Raw genomic sequence first — 14151 nt, forward strand, 5'->3', positions numbered from 1 at the left:
AAAAATTGTGTATGTGTGTTTATACAAGTAGGAGTATTTTATATATACCATTTTCTGCCTGCTTTTTTAATAGTTTAATTAATCTTCTCATATCAGCATATAAAAATTGGCCTCATTGTCTTTAGTGGTTATATAGGTATCCATAAGGACAACGTAAGGATGTACCTTATTTCTTTAACCACTTACCTGGTGATAGAGGCATAGGTTTTTCGGGAGGTTTCCTCCTAAGAAAATCTAAATTTCAAAATAGAGGCTAATGCATGTGGGCTGATTCTAGGCTGAGAAGGACTAGGCCTTCGGGTCTTTTTTGGTCTTGGCTGGCCAAACCAGGGCTGTGTGTCTTAGCATGATCAGTCAATCTATCAAGAGGGGGGCACATTTTGTTGGCATATTTTCTTTTAAAGCATTTGCTTTGCTTTGTGGGTTCAGTGGGCTTAGCAATCAGACATGAAATAAGGTGTCCACTAGATGTACAGAGTAGCCTTCATTGTTGGGCAGTTTAGCATTTTGATCAGTTCTATAAGTTACCTCACTTATATGAGGATTCTCTTCCTCCTGGTCCCTCACTTTATGTGGTATCTTCATCACAAGGCTGATGAGTAAAGAGAAGCCAACTTCTGCTCTCATTTCTATGTTCTCCTTTCTTGTCAAGTAATGGAAACATGTTGCAATGGGCTTTGTCACTAAAGAAAAACCAACCAAACCCATTCTGGAAAGTAGAAAACATAAGTACTTCCTCTTTGAAAGTTAATGAAAGCGGCAAGTTTCTGAGTCAAAATTCAAACTCAGGGATCGAAAGCAGAGTTCTGTTTGACAGGATTGTTTGGCTTTAGATATCTGTAGCCTTTAGATCAGTGACCCAGAATGGACTTTTCTCCCCAAGTCCTTTGGAACTCTGAAATTTTCCGGGCTAGTCTGGCCCTCATGTTCACTGCTGATAAGGGGAAGTCTGTAGGAAAGTCCTCCTTCACCTGGTCCTGACTCAGGCTCTAAGGACTTGAGAACCAGCTTCATTTGGAGAAAACATGGGATTTCCTAATCATTCATGGCCACACATCCCATGTGCGGTAAAGGGAGTGGAGAGCCATTCTTTTGGGAGAGTGCCCTTCAACAGGGCGTGCACATTCATCAGTCTTCCTTTTCCAGTTCTCCACTTCACAATAATCATTTCCGGTTGGTGATATACCTGGGCAACCTAGCAGAAGCAAATGCAAACCTGCTGTAGAAGAACGACTCCGTGGCTCAGGCTGTATAGAATTCCCACAGAGGAAAACAAACTTTCCTGAAGAGTTTACAATACAAATTTACAAAACACTAAAGGAAATGATCCTTTGTCAGTGAGAGTTAGTAGGTAAAATAAATGGGATTATTGGCTCCCCTAAAATTTGAGATGACAGAATAATCATAAAATACCATAAATATATTACTTTAGTGAGTTAAAGAGACAAAAGAAGTGAACACATAAGAAAAGAAAAGCAATTTTTAAAAAGAACCAAATAGAACTTCTAGAAATGAAAACATATGAATGAAACTAAAAACTTAATGAGTGTATTAAACAAAAGATTAGATACAACTGAGTGAAGAATTAGTGAACTGGAAGACAGGTTTGAGACAACTACATAAAATTTATCATGGAGAGATTAAGAGATACAGATATGAGAGAACGGTTAGAGACATAAAGAAAAAAAAGAAAGAGTCAAGCATATATGCACACATAATATGACTTCTAAAAGGAGAAAACAGAAAGACTGGGGGAAAGGCAAAGTAATAAAGTTGAGAATTTTCCAGAATTGGTAAAAATTGTGAATCTTTAAATTCTGATAAACAATGCATCCTGAGCACTACGAATAAAATAAAATAACACTAGTCATATTGCAGTGAAATTTCAGGGGAAAAGAAAGAGAAACTCTTGTTGTTTTTATAATTTTTAAAATTTCAGTATAGTTGACATGCAATGTTACATTAGTTTCAGGTGTATGACATAGTGATTCAACTTCTCTATAGGTTATGCTATGCTCACCACAAGTTGGCTACCATGTGTCAACATACAATGCTATTACAATACCATTGACTAGATTCCCTCTGCTGTGCCTTTTATTCCTGTGACTTATTCATTCCATAACTGGAAGCCAGTATACCTCCCTCTCCCCTTCACCCTTTGTGTCCATCCCTTCCCCTTCCCTCTGGCAACCATCAGTTTGTCCTCTGTGTTTATAGGTCTGACTCTGTTTTTTATTTATTCATTCATTTGTTATGTTTTTTAGATTCTACATTTGTGTGAAATTATATGGTGTTTGTCTTTCTCAGTCTGACTTATTTCACTTAGCATAATAACTTCTAGGTCTGTCCATGTAGTTAAAAAAGGCAAGATCTCATCCTTTTTTTATGGCTGAGAATTTCTGTGTGTGTGCACGCGTGTGCTACATAAAGAGAGAAACTCTTAATAGTAATCAGAGAAATTCAGATTAAGAACAAAAATTAAATGAACAATAGACTTGTCAACAGCAACAAGAGACATTGGGATGACACCTGCAAAATGCCAAGCAAAACCGATCATCAGCCTAAAATTTATCAGCTAAACATTGAAACTTGAGAGTGAAATAAAGACAAACTCAGGCAAAGACCGAGAAAGTTTATCTCTCACACACACTTCCTGAAAAATTTCCCCAAAGAAAGCTTTTTTACTGCACAAAGAAGGGAACTGCACCTAAAAGAGATGTATGCATGTAGGAATAATTAGCAAATAAACTGATAATTTATGTAAGTTTAAGTGATCACTATTAAAAACACCAGTAATAAAAATAACGAGGGTAGAATTTAAATATCAGGCAATAATGACATGTAAGATGGAGTGGTTGATTACAATCAGGATTTTAAAAAGTTTTCCTGTTGATCAGAAGGAAAGAGATGTTGACTCACTTTAAACTTTGTTAATTCAAGAATACAATTTTTAAAATGTAAATGTAAATACTGAGAAAGAACAAGCACAGGAGAAAAGGGAGAAATAAAGAAAGCTGATCAACTCAATGAAACAATATAAGAAAGGTCAAAGCAGAAACTACTGAGTGAAAAATAAAGAAACCACATTAAAAATTAGAAAGAGAACATCACCACAGATACAGTAGAGATATTAAAAGCCTTTGCAAATAGTATGAAAAATTATTTCAGAATTATTGCTTTCATTGTATTGATTTGGAAAATATTAGCGATTTTGAAAAACAACATTTGAAAACACACGTAAAGTACAGTTTCCTAGGAAAAAATGTAAATTGCTAAAATGTAATTAAGAATAGAGAATCTACAGTCAAGAGTCTCTGATGGTTTGTCTCCCTCTCTGATTTCTTCCCATTCAGTTTTCCCTCCCTTTACATATGATCCTCTGCACTGTTTCTTATATTCCACATACGAGTGAAACCACATGATAATTGTCTTTCTCTGATTGACTTATTTCGCTCAGCATAATACCCTCGAGTTCTATCCACCTCAATGTAAATGGTGAGATTTCATCCTTTTTGATGGCTGAGTAATATTCCATTTTGTGTGAGTGTGTGTGTGTGTGTGTGTGTGTGTGTGTGTGTATCACATCTTCTTTATCCATTCATCTGTCAATGGACATCTCAGCTCTTTCCACAGTTTGGCTATTGTGGACATTGCTGCTATAAACATTGCGGTGCAAGTGTCCCTTAAGATCACTACATTTGTATCTTTGGGCTAACTGGGTGTTGGGCATTAAGGAGGGCATGTGATGTGATGAGCACTGGGTGTTACATGCAACTGATGAATTACTGGACTCTACATCTGATAGTAATGATGTACTATATGTCGGCTAATTGAATTTAAATTAAGAAAAAGAATAGAGGATCTAAATTAGACATAAAGTTTAGGGAAATCTTCTTGCACACACCTCTCTCTCTCTTTCTCCCTCCCCCCTTCCTCTCCCTCTCTTTTTTTCCAGCGCATATGCTAAGTAACCTTCAAGTAATAGGTAAGCTTTACTTTATGCAAAGTGTTTCAGAAAATATAAAAAGAGGGAAAGAACTTCATTTCACGATGTTAATATAATCTCAGTGATAAAACTGGACAAAGGACAACATAATAAAAAGAAATTATAGCCAAATCCTTAATAAAACATTGCAAACTAAATGTTGCATGATTAGTGCTGCATTCATCTCAGGAATGTAAGGATGATTTAATGCTAAAAATATTTGTCAATGTAACTTTCTTCATGAACAGATAAAAGAGAAACCCAATGCTTAACTCAATAAATAGAGAAGAGATATTTTTAAAAATTCAACAATCATCCCTAATGAAAGTTTTAGTAAATTAGGAGTAGACGAGAACTTCCTTACTCAAATCAAGAATGTCTACCGAAAGCTTACAGGAGCTATCATACTTAATGATAAAACATGAGAAGCAGATTTTTTAAAGTTGGGAGTAAAACTAGAATGCTACAATTATAGCTTCTAAGTAACCTTGCACTAGAGAGGTTTTAACCATGGTAATAAGAAGAAATTAAATATTTAAGGTCAAGAAAGAAAGAAAAAGTTCTCGTATTCTCAGAAAAAAACACATTGCCTATACCAGTCCAATAGAACATTTTACAGTGAGGAGCAAGTTCCATGTCCACGCTGTCCAGTGTGGCCAGAAGTCATACATATGGATCTTAAGCACTCAAACTGGGACTAGTAAGAATGAAAAAAAATTATTTTATTTAAGTTTAATTTTAATTTAAGTAGTCATATATGGCTAGTGGCTATCATATTTGCTAGTCCTGATCTATAGAGAATATCCAAGGTAACCTATAAATTTACTTGCATTAGTAAGACTGTTACCTAGTTTGCTGAACACAAGATCAACACACACAAGTCCATGCTGCTCCTAAACCTAGTAATCGCCAATTAGAAAATATAATTTGTTTTAGAAAATAGAATTTTAAAATGTACTGTTCACAAGAGTAATAACCACAAGGTACCTAGAAATATGTTAAACAAAAGATATATATGACTAATATCAAGTAAATTATGAAACTTAAAAATAAGTTTAAAAAGCAACCTGTGAAGAAAGAGCTATACTATGTTCATGGATAGAAGATTCAATATCTTAAAGGTGCCAGTTCTATCTGGAGTACTATATAAATTTAATGCAATTCCAGTCAAAATGTCTACAGGGTATTTATGGAACTTGATAAACTCATCCTAAAATTCATGTGGAAGAATAGAGGGCTAAAAATAGCCAAGACAATATTGGGAAAATCAGGAAGAAAAATACCAGATAACAAAACCAATTTAGAAAGTAATCATAACAAAAACATATGGCATTGGTGCTGGTTTGGACAGAGAAATCAATAGCACTAAATCAAGCCTAGGCCTACAACCACATTTATATATGAACTGCTATTTGATGTCTATCTAATTGGTCTATGATGTCATCACAAGCAACAGGAGTAGAACACACTGTCAAAAACGTAACTGGAACAATTGGCTATCCTACCAGATAAAGAGCACCTGCTCTACATCATACGCCAAAATAAATTCTAATGATTTAAAGACCGAAATATCAAAGGTAAGACATTAAACTATATAATAAGAAAACACAAAATATCTCCAATGTCTAGATTTAAAAAAATACCAGTGTCCTATTAAAACCAATAAGAAAAAATTAAAATGCAGAGGATATGGGCAGACAATTAACAGAAGAGGAAATCTAAAGCTTCGGTAAACGTGAAAAGATGGTCAAGTGCATGAGGAATTCATTGAAATTACTAGTGAAATTCTATTTCTTATATGTCAAATGGGCAAAAATCTAGAAGTTGGATAATATCAAGGGTCGGGGAGTATGCGCAATATGGAAACTCACAGGTTGCTGATGGTACTGCAAATTTAAAACCGCTTCAGAGAGCAATTTTGCAATATATGTAAAGTTGAAGAGGCACATGCCCTCAGGGCACCAAACCCACTTCTGAGTGTATACTCAGAAGAAACTCTGAAACACACAGACAAAGAGACATGTACAAAGATGTTCATTGCCACACTGCTGGTCATCGTGACGAACATAGTGACAAACCATCTAACAGTTCACGAGGGGAGTGGAGGCATAAAGCCGCTGCATTACAAAACTAAAATGAATTACCCACATCTCTGTGGTTCTCGGGAAGTGTATTTGGGGGGAAATCTCAAATTGTAGAAGTTACGCAGACTAGGAAGCCACATATGTATCTTTGTAAAGCACACAGAACAGTAACATATATTGTTTCAGCCAAGGGTACATGAGAGTAATTCCAGCATGGAGAAAGAAAAGCAGGGATTTGACTCTAATCCCAGCTCCGCCACACACTCACCTGTGGGCAAGGTGCTTGGTCAAACTAAGCCTTCATTTCCTCATCCGTAAAATAAGAACAATACCCTTACCTTGTAAGATGTTTCTCGAATTAAAGAGTGTCTGGGTATAGTGTATGCTCGATAAATGTTAGCCCCTCTTGTCTTTTGTCTTCATCACACCACCAGACTTGAAGCGAAAGGACCTCCTGCTTCGGGCCCTCTCGCACCCCCACGCCCACCCGCCGAAGGCACAGAGCAAGAGCCCACACAGATCCCTCCATGTTTATTTAGCTCTTTCCCATGTTCGTATTTAGAAGCTGGCACTTTCTTAAGGTAACAGAACCCCCCCAGTACAGAAGTGCAAATCCGTGAGAAGCTGAGAACTAAACATAAATCATAAGTACATAATCGAATCAGGTGGGACTGACTGTGCAAGTTCTCTCTGATGTCCTACTGTGGTGGAAAAAGCATTTGACAGAATTCTGTGAGAGTGTGGGTCTCTGCTTCCTCATCTGAAAGACACAGGGGTGGGACAACACAGGCCCCTTCATTCCAAAGCCGGTGCATGAGAGCCCGAGGACAGAGATTCTCCCACCGCTCTGGCAGACATGCCATGTGTGGCCAGAATCTGCCAGGCACCACTGACAGCAGAGGCTTCTGTCCTATCATCTGTGGGCAGACCGACAGCTCTAGCTCAATGGGACCCTCATCTTGGACATCCAGGCTTAGAGTGGGGCAGGTGTTTGCAAAGCAGTAAGCCAGAACAAGCAGGGAGGAATCAGAGAAAGGGCAAGTGACTTTTGAGTCAGAAAGCAAGAGAGAGGTGTTATGGTGTCTCTCTATGACCACTTGCCTGTCCATCCTTTGCTCTGAGCCACAGGGTGGTCTCAAGGAGAACCCAGGAAATAGAAGCACTGGAAGAAACGCAGTGCAATGCATGGTCAATGTGCTCATTAGGGACTGAACCACGTCAGAACCCTCATGTTACAAGAGGTTTGGGTATGTTTGTAGGGACTGAAGTGGTCCATAAACTCTACGCTAATAGATCTTCTATGGTTTCCCTGCCATGATCATGTCTGTTCTACATAATTATCTTCTGACACCTTTACTGTCTAATGTATTTTACGCTATAAAATTAGTAAAGTTCTCTTGGGCTTTCCTAGTAAAGGAGTTAATTCTCATCAAATAACGGTACATTAGGAATAACTGAAGTCAAATATCAAGGCCAGCTCTTGCATTCATAGGCTGGGTGACCTTGGGTGAACCTCTTAATTATGTTACACCTGTTTCTCCATCTGGCAAAATGGAGTTGCTCTCTCTCTCTCTTTCTTTCCCTCTCTCTCCCCGCCCCTCTCTTCCAGGAAAGATATAAATGTAAAAATAAACAAGAACCTATATGAGATTAGCAACAACGTGGATGGATCTAGAAAGTATAATGTTAAGCAAAATAAGTCAGAGAAAGACAAACACTACATGATGTCAGTCATATGTGGAATTTAAGAAACAAAACAAACAAAGAAAAAAAGAGACAACCCAAAAAACAGACTCCTAACTCTGGAGAACAGACTGATGGTTACCAGAGGGTTGGAGGGTAGGGGGATGGGTGACATAGGTGAAGGGGATTAAGAGCACACCTGTCATGATGAGCACTGAGTAATGTATAGAATAGTTGAATCGCTATACGGTACACTTGAAACTAATATAACACTGTACGTTAATGATACTGGAATTTTAAAAAAAGAATCCATATGAGAAAGCATTCTATGCTTCTTGAGGGGAAAGCACAATGGAAACCAAGGGCAAGTGTACGCTTAAGGCAGGGCACCTGGGCTCCACACCAATTCAAAGGACACACGATTGTATCAGCCCATGCCTCAGCTTCCCCATCAATCAGAAGCGTCAGCAGCATTTATCTCAGAGCTGTCCTACTAGTACCTGGGAATTCTAAATATGGAACAGTCCAGAATGTCTTGAATTATGCCCTGCAAAGCACTTGTTTTAAGAACTAGCTTATTTTAAAAATTTTCCTATTTTACTCTAAACATTAATCATATATTCTTTTGTTTCAAAAGCTCTCCAATCTGGAATAAACCCACTCCAAGATCTGAGCACACTTTGTAACAATCATTTTAAAGCCCCAGAATTTCTATAGTCAGCATATCTGAGATCTCTTCAAGACAGAATGTCAAACTCAGTGACTCTGGCAAGGTGGGAAGTTTGATCATGAAGTCTTGGAGGAAGGCAACAGCAGACATAGGGTCTGACATTTCTCATGTACCATCCATCCCACTTCCTCCCTCCCTCCTGCACTGCCCATTCCCTTACGCCCTCCATAGCCTGTGTCCCAGGTCTCTGCTCATTCTACTTCCCTTCAGGGCACGGATCAAGCCTATAGCAAGTCCTTACATTTTTTTCATTCTTAGAGATGCCAAAAGGTAGATCTCTAATGTGGAAGCTTGACAGAGTGAGACAAGAATTTAGAATCTTTCTCAACACACAAGTAGATGATTACCCACTCATAAATCCTGCCCTGGAAGGGTGCCCTTGTATCAAAGGATCACTCCTGTATATCACTCCACTGTAGAACAGGGAGGGGTGAACATAGCTACTACGAGAAATGACCGGCGATTCTGGGAAGTAGAGCCCCCAGAAGACATTTTAATTGAACACCTTTATGGGGTCCCAGTTATGTACGTGCAGGGTTCTGTGGCAGATGTTGGGGAAGGAGGCTGCGAGATGTCCAGAAGGAGACAAAGCAGCTGTTTTCAAACACTACAAAGACTTTCAAGTGGAAGAGGGGAAGGGGCAAGCACTGGGAAAGGGAATCGGCATTTAATGAGTGTTTCTTACGTCAGGAACTTTCTATGCAATTGGGTATGTAATGTGTAGCTTGAAATCCCCAGCCACGAGCCACGAGCCACGAGCAGGGGGCTGAGCAGTCCCCTGTGCTCTACCTTCCCCCCATAACTGTCGGCTCACGCTGAGCCATCTTTTCTGCTTCAGAGAGCTTTGGGGTACAACTCATGGTCTGGTCTTATCAAGTGCCCATCAGCTAAACTCACATGCCCACAAGCAAAGGAGAGCTCACTCACGGTTCCAAGTTATGGAGATGTTAAAGAAGAGGGAGTCTGATTTACTATCTATCAAGGACAATGGGTAAGGAATTCCAGCAACAGATGGGAAGTGTAGGCTCTAGAATGAGAAAGAATCCCAGTTCAGTGCTTTCCTGGTTTGGGGCAGTTACTTCATGTCTGTGAGCCCTCATTTCTCCCGCTGTTTATGAGTGTTAATAAAGCCTTCCCAGGGCAGCTATTGTAGGATTAAACAGATGTATGTAAAGAAGTTAACATACGGTAGGTACTTAATCATGCCTTCTCCCTACCTTCGCAGCTCAAGGCTTCAAGACCTCTTCTACGCATTAGGGAAGATACATTACAAAACCTCTCCCGGGCACTAGCAAAGGCGAAAGGCCTACTTATCCCAGGACTACAAGCCCGAATTAGAGCTAGTTCATCGGCTTATAACTTAATCATTGCTGTTTTTAGTTGTAGTTTACAGAGAATTTTTCAAGGACTTTAATGCTAATGATAAGTGGGCCTCATCAGTCATTTACACCATGGTGTAAATGAGTTTAAGATGCTTCTCCGAAGAGCAGGTTTGGAGAGGAGGAGGGAAAATGGCACCAGACTTCCAACATCTGGGGAAAAAAAAGATTTGAAGGACTGACGAATCCTGTAGATCCTTTTTTTTTCTTTTATCTTCCCTTTTGCCCATGGCTTATCAACATGCAAAGCTTTTTACTATACATAGGAACACAACGCATGCTTTCTAACTAAGCAGAAACAATTACTTTGGCTAATAGTTGAGCAAAACCATGAAGGTCAATTGGTTAAAAAAATACTGTGTTTGTGCAAATATATCCTGTTTATATACCCCCAAAACCTCAATAAAAAGATTATAATCACAATCATGAATTTCATCAGAGGTTGCTTTAAAAGTAAATGTACAACGTACAAATGAAACATTAAGGCAATTATTGGCTTTCACCAGAAGATATAAAGTTTTATTTTCAACATATAATATGAAGATATTTCTTTAGCTCCCACCTTGAATACTAGAGGAAGGCATGCTATTAGCTGTATGAGTAGAATGGTGAATGGCTGGAAACAACTGTTATTTACTCAACACAGAGGGGATGGAATTATGAAACAGCTTCTCGGAGATCATGACCTGAGCTGAAGGCAGATGCTTAACCATCTGAGCCACCCAGGCACCCAGAAACAGCTTCTCATTAAGAAACAAAGGAGGTTTTAGCTTTTTCAATTGCAAAATGGATGTTTAGTTCACTTCCTCCTCTGTGTTTTCTGCAGGGCACTAAGGATTGTAACTGAATTTGCTTTACTTCACCATAGAGCTGAATTGAGTCTGTGGTGACATCCACTCTCCTCACTGGGACCAAACTGTCAAGTAGCATGACCCCAGAGTTCTCGTCTCGCTGAGGGTGATTTTCCAGTAAGCACTGAGTAGGATCAGAAGAATCATGGGCTTTTATTTTCTCTCTTTTCCTTCAAACTACGCACCCCATCCACATTCCTAACTCAAGTGAGTGAGGACAGTCAAGAAGGAGTTGTCCATATGCCTTGAAAGCACTTGAGTGAATCCAGCAAAAAGAGGCTCTCAGAGACCAGAAAACTTACGACTCTCTCTCAATTTACACTAGTTCAAATTTTTGAGTTCACATTTGTTTCTTGATCTTGGCTTATTCCCCTAAATTATTATGTATTTATACAAAGCAAAGAACTGTTTTTGAGATATAGCTGATATATATAACATTATAATAGCTTCAGGTATACAACATAATGATTCAATATTTGTATATATTGCAAAATGGTCACCACAGTAAGTCTAGTTAACATTTATCACCACATAGTTACACATTTATTTCTCCTGATAACAAACTTTAAAGATCTATTCTCTTAGGAACTTTCAAATGTGCAATAGAATGTTACTAACTGTAGTCACCATGCTGTCCATTACCAGAGAATTTTTAAAGTACAAAATTTATGGGCAACTCTCTATAACTTTGAGAAAATGAAATTATTAATACCTGAAGTAGGGAATCTTTGAGCAGGTTTATTTATTTATTTTTTTTTTAAAGCAAGTTAAAGTCAGTAGTCGTTCCATGTGAGAATAATTGAGCATTTCATTTTCTGCTCACAAATGTGAGCAGATTCCAGCTGGCTCCAGCTAAAAGCTCAGCATCCGAAGAATACTATAACATGCAATAGGATGAAAGCCTAGAGCCCATCCCACTTAAGTAAACTGTCCAGTCTTTCATTAATAGCTGCGCAATTCCCTGGGCAAGATCCTTGAATGGTTCTTAGAATCACTACTTCCTTTATATATAGAAGGTTCTTGTAACTGTCTCATTAAAGACCTTTAGAGATTATCTTAAGGAAAATAGAGGGGGGAAATCACACAAAACCATAGCTGGATGATTGCAGAATACATATTTCGACCTAGGGAAATTTTCAACTTACTAAAAGTCAAGTGATCTGACAACATAATCCTTGCCAAGCATTTGTACTACTGAGTTGTTTCTTGCCACTCGTATTTATTGACTGCCAGTCCTTGTTTCAGGGGACTGAGTTACCTCAATGTTTGTGGGAAACAAACAAGATATACATCAGTTAATCAATGAGAAAAATTTCTAACGGCTGACTTTAATCAAAGCCAGCTCAGGGTCTGACTAAATCTCTGAAATGAAGAAAGTAGTTTACTCCCCTTCTCCCACCCCCATCAACTCTTGTGAATAAATGAAATGAGTAAATGGAAACCCGTGGCCAGTAAATAGCCAAACAGCCTGGAAGTAACATGCTGTTTCCTGGAAGAGATGAATCTAGTGACAAACTTAAAGAAAACAAAACAAAAGTATCCGCCACCAACTACGTAGAAAGAGAGGCATAAGTGGGTCAGAATTCAGGAAATACTTACAATCATTATGAAGGTGCCCAAGAACTCAGAGATTGTCTCTTTAGCTAAGCTGCTTTTCAAGACCAGTCTCTGCTTGAAGCTTTTCCCCTTTCGCCCCTTCCCAGGCTGCATCGTGGGTTTCTCCAAGGACCACTCTCTCCACCAGTACCTGCTTCTTCTGGTCCCTCCTTCACTCGCACGTGAAAATGGAAGTTTTGACGACTGCTCACAGATTCCTGGAGATGTCTGGTGAGATTCTCTGACTGTACAAACGCTGTCCCAATTACAGCCCGTGACTTAATCCTCTTCTGGTGCAATTGTCATCCCCTGTTCACTGTTATTTATCTGACTTTGCGAGTTAGAATCTGAAATCCCCAAAACGATCCTTTTTGTGCCTGATAGATTAATCATTACCTTTATTCTTAAGGTATTTTTTTTTCTCTGTTGGTTTTTGTTTTGTTTTGTTTTGTTTTTCAAGAGATGAGAAAAGAGATGTTGTGCCAGTTGTATTGCCAAACCACAGCGATGGGCTCCGGTCCAGAAAAGATTTGCATGTTACACAATTGCAGGCTTCTGATTTTTTTCTTCTCCTATTCAGAAGTGGGTGGTTGGGGTGTAGTTTGGGTTTATCAAATCAGGTATACATACATCCCGTGTAAACATTCTCTTCTGAAGGACCTTTTCATGCACATTGGAGAATATGGAGAAAATACAGATGTGTTGTTCTGCAAGATTAATCACTCTTGTTTTCTTCCAATATCATTTTGGTGGTTTAATGACACCTCCCTAAGGGTGGTAAAAACAACTGCGTCCATTCTAGAGATGGAGAAATTAACATACAAATAGACCACTGCAAGTTTCACATTGCAAGATTTTAGGACAGGATGGATCTCCTCCTTGGTTGCTATAGCTGGGCTTCGTCTACTGAGGACAGACTGGGATCCACAGAATGATGGAGAAAGCAGCTTGTTGACTTTCTCCTGAAGAAGGATTCCAGTGTGAAAACCAAATTTCTCCCCCTCATTTACCATGAAATATTTAAGCAAAATACACAGAAAATAAACAACAGTGTCTTGAAAGTCTATACTGCTTGAAGATCGCTGAGCCAGAAAGAGACATTCCAGTCAAACAAGAAAGGGATTAAGTACACTGAAACAAGCCTTCCATGTTATACCATTTAAGTTTGATGAGTTAACATCCTTGCAGGCAACAGGCTGTTTAAGACCAGGATTCTGTCCGGTCAAGTATTCAAGCCTTGCTTCTCAAAACTAGTTTGTCTGTTTGTCTGAAAAAATAGAATCCAGTAGTTGTTTCTGATACCAAGGCAGTTCCATGGAATTAGTACCCACGCTCTGTGCTTCCTCCCAGTCCTCCCACAGAGAAGCCAGTTCTGTTTCAGGCCTTCCCCTCCCTTTGCAGGAAGGCTACAGTCATTTCCAGCTGAGGAAGCAGGCAGACAGGCAGGGAGGAGAGATCTGGAGAAAACAGCTGTTGAGAACCTAAGTACAGAAGAAGATACCTAATCCATAGGTGAAATACAGAGATTAGGCCTAACGCAATTAGAACTTGCCAGAGGGCACACCATAGCAGAGCCAGGACAGGAATGCAGCATTTTGGCTTTAACTCTTGGTTAAGTTATCATGGATACCATTGTCTAGAAGGATTACTTATGACTACACTATTCCCAAGTCCTAGTGGATGGACCAGAGAAACAGGACTTTATTGCTGTGACTACAACTAACACCACACAAGGGTGTTCTTTGGTCTCTTCATTCACTCATCTAACAAATATTTATGGCATACTCATTATGTGCCAAGCACTGCACTTAGCAAAGCACACACAGTTCTTGCCCTTTACAGA

The 14151-nt window shown here is 39.0% G+C and overlaps 1 protein-coding gene across 2 annotated transcripts in view; it reads right to left on the bottom strand.

Moving 5' to 3' along the window:
• AQP9 (aquaporin 9) overlaps positions 1–12808 on the bottom strand; it is a 71390-nt gene extending 58582 nt beyond the window's left edge. Inside the window, exon 1 of one of the 2 annotated variants that reach the window (XM_034660918.1) lies at positions 12312–12808. In XM_034660918.1, coding sequence (XP_034516809.1) covers positions 12312–12422 — 111 coding nt within the window. In that variant the 5' untranslated portion in view covers positions 12423–12808. The remainder of the gene's footprint in view (positions 1–12311) is intronic. The other variant, XM_002920668.4, reaches the window with a different exon arrangement.
• Positions 12809–14151: the final 1343 nt, after the last annotated feature.

The sequence above is a fragment of the Ailuropoda melanoleuca genome, chromosome 5, assembly GCF_002007445.2.
Source record: "Ailuropoda melanoleuca isolate Jingjing chromosome 5, ASM200744v2, whole genome shotgun sequence".
Classification (NCBI taxonomy): domain Eukaryota; kingdom Metazoa; phylum Chordata; class Mammalia; order Carnivora; family Ursidae; genus Ailuropoda; species Ailuropoda melanoleuca.